Source organism: Dendrobium catenatum, unplaced genomic scaffold (assembly GCF_001605985.2).
Source record: "Dendrobium catenatum unplaced genomic scaffold, ASM160598v2 fragScaff_scaffold_1125, whole genome shotgun sequence".
NCBI classification, from domain to species: Eukaryota; Viridiplantae; Streptophyta; class Magnoliopsida; order Asparagales; family Orchidaceae; genus Dendrobium; species Dendrobium catenatum.
The window spans coordinates 1,142,263-1,162,331 of NW_021319587.1; the positions used below are offsets into that span (position 1 = coordinate 1,142,263).

Consider the following 20,069-nt stretch of genomic DNA (forward strand, 5'->3'; position numbering starts at 1 on the left):
CCATATCTATAGTTACATATTCAAAAAGCTCGACCAAACATATATATATATATATATATAATATAATTATTATAATATATATATCCATTAATAATTAACTATAAGAATAACCGACTATATATACCTATCTTGCCAGTTCTTAGTGTATTTAACATTTTGATAAAATTCTATCAATATTATTAACTAGTAGTGTTTTGAAAAAAAAATCAACGCTAAATAAAACCTTTTGGAAGAATTACTGATAACCATCAAACTAAATCTATCAAAATCTACCAAAAATTAAATAAATTCCTAAACCTGATGAGAACCATTTATTTTCACAATCTCGTCCCTCTTCTCTCCTATCCAAGAGCACGTCACATTGGCCCCTTGTCCTCACTCGCTCTTGTTGTGCACCACTAAACCTCCTAACAACTAGTCTCACCAACCACCAATATCATCATAATTACTCACCGCACATCTCCCTCTTGAGGCAACTACACGCCCCACCGCCCTCTATTTGTCCCTGTCTCCAAAGGAAGCCATCAACACTTCAAATCATATGGTCATTAGCCTAGTAGGAGTTTCAATATTTAATGAATTATTTTAATGTGGCATAAAAAGGGGTTGCGGAAGTGTATAGAGAGAGTATGTAGTTGCTAGAAATAAAATTGAAAAGGATGAAGACCTGTTAGGGAAACATTGTATGGGATTTTAAAGAACGGGATTTGTTTGTGGAGTAAAGAGAGGGAGATGATTAGGAGTTTGTGAGGGGGAAACAAGGATTTAGGGTTTTATGGGAATTGAAAGGAAGTTGTAGGAGGATTAAGATTTATTTAAGAAGGTGAAACTTATAGCTCCTGAGGGATTCTTAAAATTTCATGATTCTTAAGTTTGCAACTTTACATGTGTTAATAATTTGTGAATGCATACATTTGATGAATGCTCTAGTGCTTGTTCTATTAATTTACTACCATTGTGACTCTTGATTCATAAAAGTTCCATTGGGAGCTAAGCTTAATGAGCTCATTTCCAAGATAGTGTTGTTCTAATCTTTGTATTGGTTTTTAGCATTTTTTTCTTTTGTTATTTAGATCTTTGACCTTGCTACTAGCTGCATACCTGATTTACATTTTCTTCTAAGATGTGAACATTATGTGAATTTTAATAGGTTAATGCATGCATTGTAGATGCCTCACATTCACAAACTCATAGCTCACATAAGAAGAATAAGGGAAGAATTTTGATTAAGTTATCAACAAATATTAAATTGACATTGATTAGTGTCATTAGTATTTAGATTCCTAGGGCTGTTTGACATTTAATATAAAATCCACGGTTGACCTTAAACCGTGGCCAGCAAAGACAAAAAAAAAGATCAAATCCTCACCTGCCCGCCCCCATCTCGCACGTCGTGGAGGCAGTTTGCACGTTGTCGAAGCAGGTCGCACGTCGCTCGCACGATTGACGTCTTTTCTCCCCACGACTTCGCACGACGAGCTCGCGTCATTAAATGGCCACGAAAAGGAGACCTCCGGTCTCTTTTCACGCTCCTGAGCTCACATTCCCTCTCTCGCTCTTTCTCCCCCAGTTGGATCGGAAGTTACAACGGTTGATCGGAAGCAACGAACGGCAGCTCGCCGTCCGTGAAGATAACTTTCTACCTTTCGCGCGATCCTCCGACTCCTCCTTGGCTGTTCGACGCCGATCCTTCGATGACTTTCCCTGCCGAAACGGAAGTCCCGACATTTTGATCGGAACTAGAACAGGAGCTTGCGGGCTGTGGAGTTAACTTTCTCCCTTGCATATGCTTCTCCGGCTCCTCCAGGGCTGATCGGCTTCGCTCCTCCTCCGACGCCGTCCCTGCTTGCCAGATCGAAAGTTAGACATTTTTGATCGGAGGCAACAACGTGAGCCCGCTTGCTGTATAGGTAACTTTCTCCCTTTGGCAAGCTTCTTCGGCCAAATACAGTAAATATATATATATATATTATTAATTATAATAATTATTGATTATCTTTAATTATTATTTAATTATAGTTATAATTAATTAATTAATTATCATTAATTAATATTTAGTAATTAATTATAAATTATAGTTATTTGATTAATTATAATTAGTCATTATTTAATTATAGTTATAATTAATTTACTAAATATAATTAATTATTAATTATAGATTATAATTAATTAATTGTTACGGTAATTAATATTGATTATAATTAATAATAAAAAGAAATCCCTTGCTTCCTCCTGCCTCGATCCTCGAGCCCCATCGTCGACGACCGCCAGACCGCCGGTCCGCCGATCCCAAAGGTATAATATCTGGAACCCTTGTTTGCTCTCTTAACTCGGCATGCATGTCGAGTCGGTGGTCTGCCTATACACGCTTTTCATAGCGTGGTGGGAGGGGCAACCGGCGTGACACCCACGACAAGGTAGGCGAGCGACGCTTTGTTCCAAATCCTTCCCTCAACGTGTGCGACGAGCCGGCTAACCACCTATACACGCTTTTCTTAGCGTGGTAGGAGGGAACCCGGTGCGATGCGTACGACGAAGTGGGGATACCCATAAGCATTTGCGGGGAAACAACTGCTTTTTCTTTTGCAACAGGCACCGATAGAAGACTCATACACGCTTTTCTTAGCGTGGTGGGAACAAAGACTTTACACGGTCGCGGTGTCCTCGAAAGAGGGCACCTACCATACACGCTTTTCTTAGCGTGGTGGGAAAGGCCCAATTTTCTCGTAGTTTTCCCCTAAACGGGGGAAACGCCGGGAGGCTGCCGAAATTTCGTGTGAATGTACGATCACACTTGGACCTGTTTTGGACTCAAAAGAACAATAGCCGGGACTCAAATAAGAAAGAGCAGTAGACCTTTGGACTTGATTGAACATGAGCAGAGGACCTAAATCAGAACAAAATTTAATTGATTCCTAAAGTTCAAATTCAAATAAAATGAAATCAAATTGGAATTGAACTCAAATCAAATTGGGACCAAATTCAAATCAATTTGAACTTGCAAAAAAATTCCTGATGATTCAAATCCGGATGAATCCAGAATGACAATAGAAGACTCGAATGAATGTGGGAGACTCATGCTGAGTTTGAACTCAAATCTAAATGAAACTTAACTCGGACTCAAACATATGCAAAGAACAAAACTCGGATCATACACGAGGAAACTCAAATTACAAGAGCGCTCGTACGATCAAAAGTGACTCAAAGTACGTTATAAGACCTCGATGCATGGAATCTCCTACGAACAATTCCAGGAAGTCGTAGCGGATGCAATGGGTCCTTGCAAACAAATACAACCCACTTGTGGATAACAACAGTGGGTACCTCGTAGGCACAACGAACCACTGTAGGCACAAGTACAATCAACGCCCACCTGAGATTGGTGAAAGGTGGATGTGATGTAAGAAATGAGGGTCTCCTACGAATACTCCTTGGAGCTCGTAGTGGATACAACGGATCCCTACAAATGAGCATGAGCTACTGGTGGATGACAACAGTAGGTGTATTGTAAGTACAATGAACCATTGTGGGCACAAGCACAGATATTGCCTACAACAATGGTGATCAGAATCCACTAGCATGTCGGGTACAAAGACAGTTCGATGTACGAAAAAGAATACCCCTGGCAGAAGGGAGGAAATGTTTGAATAAATTAGAACCAAACTTCCTGGTGTTCTAAAATTTCTTCTTGATCCTATACTCAGGAAGAAATTAATTCTGATATCTACAAACATCGAATATAACAAGTCCACTACATTAAAGATCTTAAAAAGAGTCTCTTTCAAGGCAGTAGCCACGGATTTCAAGAAAGACCTCCCCGGTGATTGAGAAAGGGGGAGTCAACATCAAAATCCAACGCCACCGGATCTGCAACACTTATACAAGCAGACATAAGGCGTCTACAAATACTTTCAAGGAAACCCTGCACGTGCACCATAAATTGTATACACATAGGTACAGTAAAGGGGTAAATACAATCAATACCCGCATGGGCCCCGGCGAGCGTGTTATTGATACACACGTGACGTCTAGGGATGCTGCGCGGGTTGACAAGTGAATTCAGGTTCAAACCCGATCATTCTATACGGATCAATAGGAGTCGACAGGGTTCGAACTATCAAACAGATACACGGTTGTGGGGACCGATATATTTGTTTCAATACATTCATATTAGGCCTTCAATGCCTAAAATAAAAAGAATTCACTAAACAAAGGCATAAAGCCTACGAAACCCGATCCTTCTAGGCAGATAAATAGGAGTAGATAGTGTTCGAATCATCAGATAAATATGCGGTCATGAATTCGACCGAAATATTTATCTTGTACATTCATATTAGGCCTTCAAGGCCTTTAACAAAGAAAATTCATAAACAAAGGCATGAAGCCTATGAAATCCGATCCTCGGTCAATAGCTTGTCTGAGTTGACAAGGCTCAATCAACATAGAGAAATGACCCCAAACACCCTGATGATGGCCGTGTTGAATGTAAATCCCAGCCGGAGGGGTCCATTCCAAATATTTCCAAATGTCACCTCAAATACCAATTCAAAATCCAAACTCCACAAATTCTAAATTCCAGCATATTTAAAATTGAAATCATCCATCAATCACTCAAAGCAAAATCCATCCACCCTCCGCAACAGTTTGCCGGGGTGGATAAATTGAAATTTACTTCAGCTCATAAAAGAGCTAAATGCCTAGTCGAAAATATCACTAGAATCCATTCTCAAACAATCTCCTGCAATAAGGACGTGGTACGTGTCCTCTAACCGGCGATTTTGCCTCCAAATGGCACCGCAGGATAAACGGTTATGACCCGGGGCCCTCTGAACCGAGTGGTTTTGCCGCCAAATGGCACCACGAAATACTGGTTATGGCCAGAGCCAATACGTTCCTTATTGGCATCAAATCCTTGAGATATGAATCAATAGAATGTGATCGATAGGGCACAAAGCCCTCTGTTAGCTAAGGTGGATTCAAATTTGTCCCCTTAGGCAAATATTCACCCCCGGTCTACAAGGTCCCCTTGGACGAAGCAACCCATGGCTGCCGACAAGGATCCTTCTGTCAGGTTGGGTCGACTGCCTCCTCTAACTAAGTAGACTAGGGACCACGATGGCCCAAGACGACGAAACCATGGGATCTTGATCGGGTCCATCATCCATTCCCCCACCATCCGCTTTAAGTGTAAGATGGTGAAATTTCAAGTTTTAAATATCAAACCCTCCAAATTTCCCAATATCCAAACCCTTCAAATTCCAAACTCCCAATCCTCAATACCAATACTCATTGCTGCTACTATATACCAGATAACATGTATACTCTACGTATCTGATTGACGACTAACCTTAATCGAAAGTTCTCTCTCGTGATCGGGAGGGGTAATTAACTATAGGGGCTTGCGCCTATAGGAAACCATAACTCAGATCATAAAGTCCTCGCAAAATGAGGGCGAAATCTCTGGGTAGTGTTTTATCTACAAACCTATCTGCCTTCCAAAATTTACCCCGAAACTTATTCTGTTAAAACTCCCCTCGCCGAATATAAAAAGAAAAAGCGGGCGGAGGCCGGGGCCGAATTTTCGGAGCCCACATCCACATTCATAAGTGGATTTTAATGATATTCTTTTAATTATAAGATATTAAAATTCAACAGGCTTTGATGCAATAAAGTTTTTTTATGGAAATAATTAATAGCTAAATTTCTTAATGGAGTTGAATTTATTATTTCTATGACATGTCAACATCATGTATGCATTATAGAGGGAAAACATAACAACCATTGCTCTAATTAAAGTAATCAAGTATTTTTAATATCTGACAGCGTCATAATAAATTGATATCGAAGAGGCTTTTAGCATTCAAAAGAACTTTATAAAATCTCTTAGAAACTTACTAAGAGATCAATTATTAAAGACAACAAAGTGGTATAACCGAGAAGCTAAAAAAGTCAATATTACCTTGCCTAAAGTTATAATTTCACACATGAAATCTACTAAAATTGTTGACCCGTGACCTAAGGATCGAATCTACCAAATGATCAATTATATCGCCTATGATCATGATTTAGACGTTATAATATGTAAAGGTAGAAGATATCATGTTTGTTGAAACTTTAAGAGTCAGGTTTTTTTATGGAGACGACTGACAGCCTCAAATCACATAGTTGGAACTTGGAACAAATAGGATTTCGCCAAGAGTCCATATGAGTGTTTAGATTGTCAATCACAATTTGAGTTTTTTTAAATTGTTTGAATAATTTGTACTTAATTTAAACTCAAATTAATATAATTCTTGCACTAATCTAGTTGATTATTTATGTATAGAATTTTTATTTCTTTGTGGAGTAGTTTAGGAAGTCGATTATAACAATCTCTACTATAATTACCTATTTATAAACTTGAAAATTAGCATAAATCAATTAGAATCTCCCACAAAAATCTTCCTCTTTCTTCTCTTCTGAATTCCTTCAGCCAGTCTACAAGTCGTTATTTCTTCCAAGTACTATAGTAAAACCGTAGCAATTGGTGGTGTGCATTCTTTGGTTAAAATTGAAAAATTGAATCAAACCAATGTTATTTGATTGATTTGGTTAGGTTGATAAAATAATTGTTCGCTTATTGATTGTAATTTTGACTATTTAGTTTTTAGTTATTCGTTTGATTTTTGCTTCTGTAAAATAAATCAAATTATACTAAATCAATAAAGTTCATGAACTATAAATACATAAGTGATAGAAATATCAACGTTAATATTACTTATTCCACATGTCAAAATTATAAATTTTAGCAAAGTTTACTTTGTTCTCTTTCTCAATGCATGTTATTTAAGCTAATGATAATTAAGTTCATTATTAAAGTTAATCATATTTTGATTTATCCAAAACTGATCCGAATCGAACAAACTAAAGTTTGATTTGGTTCTATTTAATTTTGTTTAAAAAATAATTTAATCGATTCAATTTTCTAAATCTTAAAATTGAAATCAATTGATTTAGCTAATTCATAAGCCAAATCATCAAAACCGACCAAGTACATACCGCTGGCAGCTATAGTCTTGGGTATAGCAAATCGCAGCAGCTGCTGCTCTCTTGTAGTCAGCTTCCCCAGCACTGTAGCTTTGCCAATTGCCTAGCCTGTTTGCTGGCCGAAATTGCTTGCTGCTGGTGCTGTATTGCTGTTATTTCATATACTGTTGGCTGCGTCCCCTACAATTTTCTTTGTGGTTTGTTTCTATAGAAGAAATATGAAAGGCTGCTTCCTATCCTAGAGCAGAACATAGGCAAAAACTGCAAGCAGTTTCCGTACCCCTACATAGGATCAATCCCAAAACAGCAAACCTGAAGGTCGTTAAAGCAAAACGAATGCAGAGAAAAGAACTTTGTTATTGTCCAGATAATAAGGGGGAAAAAAGCAAAGGAAAATCTTGTGGAACATCAAGTAGGAGACTGAAGTTTTCTAGACCGTGAAACAATGTTGATGGTACCTTTTAATTGATTGATAGATCAAAGAACCTCCAATAAAAATATCAAAACCTTTACCAATTCATTTTAGCCTGTCTTTATGAGCTTAAGCAATAATGTTGAGTGGTTGGTCGGATCAAGAAATCACCTCATTTACTTTTCAAAAAGTACAAGTAATACAACCAGCTCACTTCACCAACTACTTTTGGAATCAAACATGAAGATTGAAAATAGGAGTGTGTTACAGAGCATGAGAATCAAAGGGCAACTAAAGTTGGGTAAGATACATTAGTGGTTAACCTCATTTTTAAAACAAAAAACTTAAGTCTATCAGTAAGGGGCCAACCACTTTGTATTTCAACACCAACATATTGATAGGAAGTAGAAGAAGTTTCAACCAAATCAGCGAATCATAAGAGAAATTGGGAAGAAGAACAAACCACGAATTTTTTTATTATAAGAAATATGAAAGAAAAACAACAGGATACAATGAATCTTCAATTGGGGACGAAGATCCAGCTCTCTCAAATCCCTATCTGCTGGCTAGAGCCCTCAAAACCAAGAACAAACTAAATCAGTCAAAATATAACATAACACTAACGTAGAGAGAATAACTTACTTAAAGCAAACAACAATCATGCAAATCCATATACATCCCCTCATTTGAATTTTCTTTCCTCATGACCCCTCAAATCATGCTCTAATTACTACTGGACCCCACCTAGAGAGAGGGCGGGAGCCCCCCTGGGTGAAACTCCTTGTTCTCGCTTGCATACACACGGGCTGGTCCCGTGTGTTAGATCGGTTGGACTGGTCCACCATGTCCTCAAGGTGGAAGGATAAAAACTGACACTTGACTATTTCGTACGGCTCCCATGTGGCATTATAGTCTAGTTGGTTCTTCCACTTTATCAAAACTTCCTTGAGCCCATCCTCTCCTTGTCGTACCCCTTTCAGCTCCAGTGGTTATAATACCACATCCAAATCCTCTGTCAGTGTCCCAGGTAACTCTTAACTAGATACATGCTCCCTAATAACTCTCCTTAACTGTGACACGTAGAACACTGGATGCATGGTAGTGGTTGAGGGTAACCTTAAACGATATGCCACTGCTCCAAGCCTCTCTAGTATCTCATAAGGGCTAAAGTACCTCGGAGCCAGCTTCTCATTCCTCCTGTTAGCTACCATCCTTTGTATGTAGGGGCGAAGGTTCTAGTATACTCTATCCCTTATCTCAAAGTGGACGTACTTCCTACGCCCATCTGTTTGCTTCTTCATGATTTGTTGAGCCCTCAGCAGGTGCCTTTTCAATTCATCAAAAACTCTATCCCTCTACCCAAAATAAACTAATTGAGATGGGTCCCTATCGTACCACACTTTGAAAGGAGTCATCTATGAAATCAAATGATATGAAGTGTTGTACTAGTACTCTGCCCATGCTAGTCACTTAGCCCATAACTGAGGTGTCTCTAAAACAAAGCATTGCATGTACATTTTCAAGCTCCCATTTACCACCTCTATCTGTCCTTTTGTCTGGGGGTGGGACGCGGTGCTCCACTTCAGCACTGTCCCATGCATCCTAAACAACTCCCTCCAAAAAAGGCTGAGAAACACCTTATCTCTATCGGACACTATAAACTCTAGTATCTCAGGCAGTCTGATCACCTCTCTAATGAATGTTGTTACCACTGTCACTTCCGTGTGATGATGTCGTAGGCGAATGAAATGAGCATCCTTGGTCAACCTTTCAACCATCACCAAAATCACTGTAAACCCCTCAAATCGAGGTAATCAATCTATAAAATCCATGGTGACCTCCTCCCACACCTGTCTGGAAGAGCTAGAGGTTGAAGTAATTCCTCTGGAACCATGGCCATGTATTTGTTAATCTAGCATACCTCAAATCTCCTCTATATCCTGGTGCATCCCCTTCTAGTACAACTCTGCTTCCAATCTCTTTATATCTTCTGCACACCCAAATGGCCCCCAACAGTGCTCCCATAAATTCCTACAGTAGGTGTGGAATATGGACTGAGGTCCGTGGCAACACAAATCTTCCCTGGTACAGCAGTCTCACCCCCTTTAGGGAATAGCCCGGGTGGCTACTCTCATCCCTCAGTAGATCTGTTATAATCCTTCCCAGCTCCTCACCCTTCACACTCTCCTTCTTAATAGCCCCCTAATTCAGCATCAATAGAATCAAAATGGCTAAATCATGAAGCTCCCCCAAGCATCTTGACAAGGCACAAGCCAACTTGTTTCTAACCCTAGCCTATAGAGGATCTTAAAGTCATAGCCCAACAGCTTTGAAAACCACCTCTGATGCTCCTCAGTCATTATCCTCTGCTCCGACAGGTAATTCAAACTCCTCAGATCTGTTCTAACAATGAAATATCAGTTCAACAAGTTAGGTTGCCACTTCTGAATAGCTAACATAATGGCCATCAACTCCCTTTCATAGAATGATTTCAACCTAGCTATGGCTATCAACATTTGGCTGAAGTAAGCTATGGGCTTATGATTCTGCATGAACACTTAATCTCTACATAAAGTTTGGTTAAAAACTGGTAGGGCCAGGACCGATATTGTGGTCATGGTCTTCTTAAATCTCTCAAAAACCTGGGTAATTGCCTCTCCCCACAAAAAAGTTATCGTTCCTCAGCTGCTCTATCAGAGGGCAAGCTATGGTAATATATCCCCTCACAAATCTCTTGTAGTACCCAATCAATCCTAGGAAACCCCTCAGCTCAACACTTCTTCATATTGGCCATAAGCTGATGCTCCTGTAATATCTCTAAGACCACCCTCCAGTGCTCTAAATGTTCCTCATCTGATATGTTGTACAACAAGATGTCATCAAAGAACACCAAGAGAAATTTCCTTAGGTATGGTTGGAACACCTATTTGTAAGGGATTGGAATGTAGCGGAAGCGTTGGCGAGGCCAAACAGCATCACCAAGAACTCACAGTTTCCCTCATATATCCTGAATGTCATATTCGGGATATTTTTCTCTCTCATCCTGAGCTGATGGTACCCAAAATTCAAGTCTATTTTCATGAACACCACTTCTCCACATAACTCATCAAGCAACTCATCTATCATTGGAATAGGAAACTTGTCAGGCATAGTCTCCTTATTTAGGGCCCGATAGTCCACACAAAATCTCCATCTTCTATTCTTCTTCTTAACTAGTAGAAATAGGCTAAAAAAAGGACTCATGTTCAACATGATGATCAATGCCTCCAACATCCTCGGATCAGCTTCTCAATCTCATCCTTTTGGATATAAGCTAAGCGATAAGGCATGACACTAATCAGTGACACCCTCTCCTTCAAAGTGATGGCATGCTCCTGCTCTCTCTTTGGTGGCAACCTCTAAGGTGGTTGAAAACCCCACTAAATTGTTATATGAGCGACTGTATTGAAAGAGGAATGTCCCCACTTCCTCCCCTCTGATCTCTTTTAAGTTATTTAGCTCCACCAAAAATTCTCCTCCCACCTCCTGTATGGCCCTTACCATGGTTTTAAGAGACAACATAGATTTGGAGAGCCCTGCATCTCCCTTAATCACCACCCTTCTCCCTTCCACCAGCAATTCCATCAACAACGTTCCCCAATTGACCTTGGTATCCCCCAAGGTTTGCAGTCATCTCATCCCCTGGATGACATTAGTGCTCCCTATAACTCCAATGAGAAAAAATCCTCTCTCACCTGGACTCCCTGCATGATCAGAACCATCGCCTACCCCTATCTCCACCTTCCCAGTGCCATCATCACCCCATAGCACCCTATGTCCACCAGTTTCACCCCTAATTAATCTATGACCTGGTTGGAGATGAAGTTGTTGGTAGCTCCACTGTCTATCAACACCACTACCTCCTTGTCTATTGTCTCTCTTCTCACTTTGATAGTGTGATTCAGAGTTAATCTCACCACTAAGTTCAAAGAGACCTCTATCATATCTAAATGCAGCTTTTCTCCTCCACCGATGCCTTGTTCCCACCTCTCTCCTCAACTTCCTCGTCATCACAGATGGTGAGAACCCGAAGAGTTCGGTCCTTACACCTACGCCTAGTGTCTCATCACATCTGAAACATAACTCTTTTGCCCGCCTATCCTGCACCTCCGCTTCTGTAAAGCGCTTGAAGTTGCCTCCAAGGTGAACTTCAGTGCCCCTCTCCATCAGTGCTTCCCTCAGAAACGACACCATTTAGTTTCTCAGTGCTAGAGTCGTAGAGGTACTCTTATAAGCTCCTCCTATGATGTTGCTCCTAATGGCCTTCTCCCTCCAATTTTTTCCTCCATCCTCTGAGCAAGCTCTATCGTTTCTTTCGGCGCTCTAGGTCTAAGTACCCTAAGCTCAGCTCGTATGTCCTCCCTAAGCCCCTTCATGAAATTCCCTTCCAACCCTTCCTTGGAAATTCCTCTCAGTCTTCTCAATAGCAGCTAAAACGTCTCCTAATACTCCATGATTGTCCCCTCTTGAGTTAGGGCATAGAATTGTTCATGGAGGTCTCCTTCCCGAATGGCTCGAAAATATTACAACAAATACTCTTTAAATTCCCCCTATGAATGGATCAGATATCTAGCCTCCCTCCACTGAAACCAAGCTAGGGCTTTTCCCTCCACACATAGGCCCGCTACCATGAGTTTTTCCCCCTTTCTATTAGCCCATTGATAGCAAAATAACACTCCACCCAGTACACCCAACCCTGAGCATCTTACTCTTCAAAAATCTGCATCTTTAGCATTCTCGATCTCACATCCATACCCAAAGGTTTTCTCCCTTTGTTAGTTCCTCCCGTGTAGTGGTGGTGTGATTCCCTCCTTTCCTTCTTTGGTTAATTTGAACCTCATGGCTCTACCTAATCATGATCTCCTCCATTCCACCTCTCCCCATGCCCGGGCAGTCTTCCAAAGGGTTCAACCTCCCTCCTCTTTGTTGTCCATCCTTTAGAATACTCTGATCCGCCCACCAACGGAGGTCCCCATGGCGCTCCTTGATGGAAAACACCCTTTACTCATCATCGTCCTCCGGAATCTCCTTCTCCTTTGGTTCAGCCCTCGAAACTACCGGAGATGCTTTTGACTGCATTTCGTTCAACTTCTTCATCATGTCTTCTATATTTCCAAAGCGTCTCTCTATGGATAAAGCCTCCCTTCCATGCCGAAATATCTTTCCTCCGCTCCATCCTTGAGATTTTCCATCTCGCTTGCCAACACCTCCATCTTCTTCACCACCATAGTCCCAAAAAAGCACTATGATACCAATTTGATAGGAAATAGAAGAACTTTCAACCAAACCAGCAAACTACAAGAGAAAATGGAAAAAACACACCAAGAAAAATTTTTATTATAGGAAATATGAAAGAAAAACAACATGATACAATGGATCTTCAATTAGAGAGGAAAATCCAGCTCTCCTAAATTCCTAGTCGTTGGCTAGAGCCCTCACAACCTAGAACAAACTAAATTCAACCAAAACATAATATAACCCTAACCCTAGGAAGAATAACCTACTTAAATAATTATGTAAATACCTAAACAACCCCTCATTTGAATTTTCCCTCCTAATGACCCCTCAAATCCTCCTCAAATTACTGCTGCACCCCACCTGGAGAGAGGGCGGGAGCCCCCCTGGCCAAAACTCCTTGTTCCGCCTTGTATACACACGAGTTGGTCCCGTGTGCTGGACCGACCGGACCGATCCCTCCTGGACCGATATATCACAAACTTTTTTAAATATCTATATAAGATTAAACTCACTCTTATGCCCTAATAATTTGCCTCTAAGTGAGAGACCTCACATCATTCATCATTCTCCTGCAAATAGAAGCTTTTTAATGTCATCGACTATCACACACTAAGAGTCAATTCAACCACATAGTAATGCCCATGGGAATCACCTGCTCTTGAACTTTGCTCGAGCCAAGTTAAATGGTGAGCATGACCCATATAAGCCATAAACTATATAAACTATTCAATCCCAATTAAATCTTCGGCTTTGATACCACATTATGATGTGAAACAACCAAAAAATTTTTAGGAAATAATAAAATTATTGTAAGTTCGCTACTTTAAGATTAATGAATCGTAAGAAATAGTTTTAAGAATTATCCTTTGAAATTTTGCTCAGGCATGCAGTTACACTTTTAAGAGAACAAATCACTTTAAAATAAAATTAGAAAATATAATAATGCGAGATGTACTGGTAATAATAATCCACAGGCTAATATCAAGAGCTTTCACCTCGAGTTTCCCTTTCTCACTCATGCTCTCTGAGGGGCTTTAGCGGAGAGAGATCTTTAGCAAACTAAGCGATCCACTAGGACGGTGATGACTCCGATGGTCTTGATCCACGAGAGAGTAGCCGGAGAAGGAAGCACATGTGAGCGTCCGATGAGCTGCCACTGTCCGGAAGTTCGTTGTTCGTCAATCGTCTCGGCGAGATGGTAGAGTATGCGATCTACGTAGCCTTCGACGGAATCTTCGAATTCCCAGTCGGGATCAAAGAAGGGTGATTGCAAGATGTCGATTTTTCCTTAGATTTATTGCAGAATCTGCCATCCATGAACTTGGAAATCTTCTTTGTGGGAATCTTGGAGGAGCCCGCGTTTAGAAAAGGGGGAAGGAAGGGAAGGGCCGACGGTGATGGTTTCTAGGGTAGAGGGAAAAGGGGAAGGGAGGCTAGGGTTTAAGGCTAGGGAAGTGGGCAAGAGATTTTACATAATTTAAAATTTATTTCAGAATTTTACAGAGGAAAGGGGGTGATTTAAATCCCCAAAGTCCAAACTATTCCCAAAATAATCCAAGGGGGGCCGGCGGTTAGGAGGGTTTAATGAGCATTTAATTTATATTAGGGAGTTGATTGGTGAGGGGAAAAAGGAAGATAGGCGGACCAAACATAGGAGAAGGGAAATATATGTCTAGGTCCAATGCATGTGGGCCCAAGGGATTTAATTATAGATTGAAATCAAATCTGAATTTTACTTTCAGATTTGATTTAATTTGGGAAGCTTCCTAATTGGGTTTTAACATTAGGAAAGTATTTAGAATTCAAATATGGATACTTTCCTAAATGGCAAGGGGTTTATTTTAGGAAGTAATTAAGTGATTTGAATTTCGAAATTCAAACCATGTGGACAAGGTGGTCGGCGGCTAGAGGGAAACTAGGGAGGGGTACCAGCGTTTGAAGAGTGGAGGCCGGCGGCTGGACCGGTGGAAGGGTTGTCCGGTGGCTTGGGGGTGGAGGAGGGATCGGTTAAGGGAGGATTGGAGAGGATGGTGGGGGGAAAAAGACTAGCCCGGTGGTGGGGATGGGGCAACCGGCGGCTAGACACCAAGGTGAGGGGATGGTCGGCGGTTTGAAACGAGGGAAAAGTCGAACCACGAGCCCAGAGCACCTCCGCGACTGGTGGGTATTGCTTTGCTCGCACTTGGGACTTCACAACTCAAGAACTCACAAGCTCGAGAGAAATAAATTCTGAAATTTTTTTAAGCAATCATTGAAAATCCAATACAAAGACTAGGACCACTATATATAGGCCTCAACAACGAAGAAAAATAAAAAACACATATGCCCTTCGAGCTACAACTCACTAAACTCCCATGTAGAGGTACAAAGCTCCTGATCGTGGTCGTCGATCTGCGATGTCTCCTGTGATAGACGCGCTGGAATCTTCTATTGATGTCCTCATCATATTAGGGAGCATATTAACCAAAGAGGGACTAAATACGGACAAGATACTCGTGTGGTTAAGCTCAGTTTCAACCCAAAAACTTAAACCAATAAGTGAGGATCAACCACTTAGCATTTATATTCAAATGTACTTCTTAATTATTTAATGTAAGACTAAATTCAATACCCTCATATGTCCTAACAAATAAAATGATGCTCACTCCCTCAAACATGCTAGCAGATGCACCTTTTAAACACGACGACAACATTTAGTTTGAAGCATGAATTCCACATAAAACAACAAGAATACCAAAATGCAGAATGAGCATGCACCTAGACAAAACAAGGGTTGAATGTTCTTTGAACAATTATAAAGTTCTTTCCTATAAGCACATTGAACTCAAATTTTGTTTAGAGGGGAAATATTCGAACTCCAATTTTTTAGAGACTTTTCCAAGCAAAATCATTTGGACAAAAAAAAAAGTAGTAGATAATTAACTAGAAGTTGTGATACTAATGCCAACCACAACGCCTTATTCTGGACTATCAGCTGCATGCTTAAGAAAACACATACAGAAAAATTGATAAAAATTAATATAAAAGACAATAAGATGATTGTAACCTGTAAAAGGACAAACAATTTTGAACACCTTAACAAAATTCAGAATGAAAACAGACGTATAGAACAACTAGAGAAAAAGATGGAAAGGATAAGAAAATTAACCAAAAACACATTCAAAAATGAAAGATACACAAATCTCAAAATGTGAAAATATAAAAAGTACTCATGCCCCACTCCACATTCTGCATACCCACGGACTAAACATTTGAACTCCAAGCCATTGACTTTTTCCTCCAACCTTAAACCAGTACCGAAATGAGTTCTAAATTCCAACAATTTAAAAGCATGGAACATGAAACCTAGTTAAAATTACAAATTTTAAACCATAGCCACTATAACAGACCACAATGTTTCTTGTAAGGAACTGACAAGAGCAAATTAGCCCCAAATCAAACCCCTCCATGCAAATGCTGCCAACAAATCACACTCCCGCCACAGCCCACTCATAGCAAGAATTGTGCGATTATATTTGACACTATTAACGCAAAAAAATTCACTTACCTCATCACCTTTGCTCGTGATTTAAGAAGATTAATTGCTAAAGTGCCCCACCTCTCTCTTGTTTTCCTTCCTCCCAAGCCACTGACGACCGTCCCTCTGTCTTCCACCCTCACAGTCATCTCCTTAGACCAATCAAGTGAAACAATGAGCTCCTCTTCGCCGCTTTTCAATCGCAAGTGTCAATAGTCTTCCACACCTCTTCAACAGAGAATTGCAAATATTAAGCTGTCTTCTTCCTACTCTCTTTCTCTATCTTCCTCTTCTCCATTTGTTGAAATTGTGTTTTTCCTTGTTCTTTTTACTCATAAGTTTAGAGATTTATTGAAACTACAGTAGGCTTTATCAGATCAGCCAACAATAGGCTTCATCATATTAGTCAACTTCAATCATTTCCTTGGTCCTTTTTATAACACTTTTGATGTCAAAAAATTTCTCAATTTTAAAACATCGTTAATGGTTGAGCTATTGCACATCCTCATTTGTGGTTTAATTTATTTTAAGATGAATTCTATGATTAAATTCTAGATTTTAAAGATTTATTTTATTTAACTGGTAATAAGCATAGATCAAGAAAATGTTGGAGTAGCTCCAATGGAAAATAAGATTAGAAAGAGTCGCCTTAGATGGTTTGGTCACATAAAATGGCGGCCTTCAAATGATCCGGTTAGGAAGTAGATGAATTAGATTTGGCCTATTTTAAGAAAGGTAAAGGTAGACCTAAAAAAGACTTGGATAGAAAATATTAGAAATGACATTTCTTTATTAGATTTAAATGAGAATTTGACTCTTAACAAGATACAATGAGAAAAAAGATTCATGTAGCCGACTCCACATAGTGCGATAAAGGCTTGATGTTGTTGTTGTGGTAATAAGCATAGATCGTCTATGAGTAACTTATGTGGATTAAGTTGGAATTGTATTAATTAGCTTTCAATTTTCAATAGTAGTTTATTTATATAACGTTTAATAAAGAGCTTGTTTATATCAATTAAATTGGAGTTTCATAACGTTCACTTTCCGGTACATAACATTTATTTCTTAGAGGATAAATGTACCCTTCTTTGTTAGGGACATTATCCTTGATGATTGTAATACGCTTCTTAAATATTTTGTAGGTTGCTATTCATGTCATTCAGATTCAGTTATTGTCAAAAAGATTACATATATCTTATCTAATACTCATAATGAAATATCATCTCATGTAGATAGTTTTCTCATGTTTGATTATTACATAAATTATTTAAAGGTTTCATATGTTATCAAGAATTGCCCAATAAACATTATCTTAATTAACTGCAATAAATCTAAATTATGTAAATCATATTTTTATTATGAAGCTAGTAATGATCATATTGAGTAAAATACCAGCTAAATACTTATTTATTATAAATAAAACATGTATGTTTGCTTGCAATGAATATATTAAGTCAATAAAACCATTTTGGATTTGGTTGGTCAGACTAAATAGTCCTTAGAGAAACGACTCTTTTGAAAATCATTGAATTTTTATAAGTTGGTGCATACCATTCTGATTTAGTGTATTACAATAAATTTGACTGTAGATATATAAAAATATAATGATAATATAATATATATATATATATATATATATATATAATATATATATATATAGGATATATAATATATATATACTTAGAGAGAGAGAGAGGAATATATTGGATGAGTTTGCGCATGATTATGTTAGCATGAAAATGCGATGCTTACAGTTTATCATGCAAATTATCATGAGCATCACCAAATTGAAAATCATCTTGAAATATATGATACTACTCATTTATGTCAAGCAATATAATTAAAACCTAATGATATGATGACATTCCTTATGATATTATTCTATTGTAAATTATTGCATGTCCCATGTCATGCCAAAAGCAGACCATTCAACATTAGTTATTTCCTTCAATACTTGAGCTTACGTAATAGTTTTTACTCAGACTTTTGTTGAATTTTGGGTAGCTATTATTTATATGATAGTTCTTCCATTTCCTTTTCCATTAGTTGTTGTTGTTTTGTCCACGATAAACCATTATTAAAGAATTTATTGATGCAATAAAATATTAATTATTTTGCTATTCTTATACTTGCATTACTATTTATAATTATACATATTTAATTTTTTTACTCATGAACTCAGAACAAATTCAATTAATCTTGGCTTATGAGTTTTCTCTCATAAGTTCATATTAATCCATTCTTTACATCCCGTGTCCCTGTTGTCGAGACGCAGCGCTTTTTCCAAATCTAGGGTGTAACATTTCATAGCTTAATTATAAGCAAAAATTCGATGAACACTTTGAACCAAGAAACCTATCAGTAAACAATAGCCATTTGCATAAGAATACAGAGAGTATAATGGCCAATTTTTCCCAGCCGGGATTCCATACACAAGGGGCATAACAAATAGCAGTCTTGAAAAGTGAATAGAGCAAAGAAACACAAAATTCGAAAAGCAACTCAGTAGGTATCCAGATTCATGGAAACAATACCAAGATTTTAAAAAACCTAAAAAAATTAAATAAAATAGAAACATCGTACTCACTTCCAATTCACTCCGGAGCAGTACGAGAGCATGAAAAAAATATATATAATTCTTTGAAAGAGAGGCACACCTGCTCAACATCTCTTCCAAAGTCGCCTGCTCCTCGGCGTTCCAATCCACGGTAAGCCCCGGGTCGTGTTTCAGCGCTTGCGACGAAGCCGCCGTAGCCGTCATCTTCGCCGCCGTGCCGTTGCTAGTTCTTAGGCCACTAGAGGCTGTGTCACCACCAGCCCCTCCACCTCCTCCCTGCTGCGACGAAGAGCCTCCCTGGTTCCCATCCTCCTTACCCGACAGATTCACATTAGTGCCCATCTACGATGAAAAACCCACCTCTCGAATCCTCAGAAACAGTAAACCTCTAACGCCAACTCCAAATGGACCAAATCTCTTCCCCCCATGAAAGGCGGAGAAGGTGAACGACAAAGAGGGCAGAAGGCTCGCATCAAATGGGAACAACTGCTGGTTTTCTCGATCTGCGGGAGAGGAAAAGCAGAAAACAGAGCGAGCCAGGCGATGCGAGGTCCAAGAAAGGCATGAAAGAGATGGCAAACAAATAAGTGCGAAGGATTCGTCTTCTTCCTACCGCTTCTCTTCGCGCTCGGCTCAGCCCAGAAACTCGGAAAATGAAACGAGAGCAAGTATGGATAGCCCTTCGCCCATTTTATGCAGGGCATTTTCGTTATATATTTATTTCCTCTCTTTTTTATTTATTTTATTAAACAAAAAAATTCACATATTCTTCCAATAATCAACTAATTAAAGATATTATCTTCATTGTGTTCTAGTTTAGATAAATATATGCATTATCTTTTCTTTAAAAGAAAATTAGCTCATCAAAGAAGCATTTTTAATTAAGTTCTTCGGAGCTAAAGTAACTATAAGAATATATACACTCTCTTATAGGAGAGATTATTACGTGCGGAGTTCGGATCAGAGAACTGTCCGGTTTTTATGAGTGTGCGTAGTAAAAATACATTTATTATTCACCACTGTATTTTTACTGCGCACACTCATAAAAATCGAACACAGCTTCGGCCCAGACTCCACATGTAATAATCTATCCTCTTATAGGACTACTTCGTTAAAATTGTCATACATCCTAAAACTATTTACTCCTTTAAAATGAACTCATCAATAGAACTCTTAATTTTCTTGTATATTCAACTCATCAATGGATAAAGTAACTTTTTTAAAAGCCGATGCAGAAAGCTGCTTTTCAGCACAAAATTTTCTTGAAAGCAGTAAAA

General features: G+C 39.0%; 1 protein-coding gene across 1 annotated transcript in view; it reads right to left on the reverse strand.

Moving 5' to 3' along the window:
* LOC110095580 overlaps positions 1-19,471 on the reverse strand; it is a 32,150-nt gene extending 12,679 nt beyond the window's left edge. The window contains exon 1 of the mRNA XM_020821179.2: positions 18,893-19,471. Within this exon, the coding sequence (XP_020676838.1) occupies positions 18,893-19,134 (242 nt within the window). The 5' untranslated portion in view covers positions 19,135-19,471. The remainder of the gene's footprint in view (positions 1-18,892) is intronic.
* Positions 19,472-20,069: the final 598 nt, after the last annotated feature.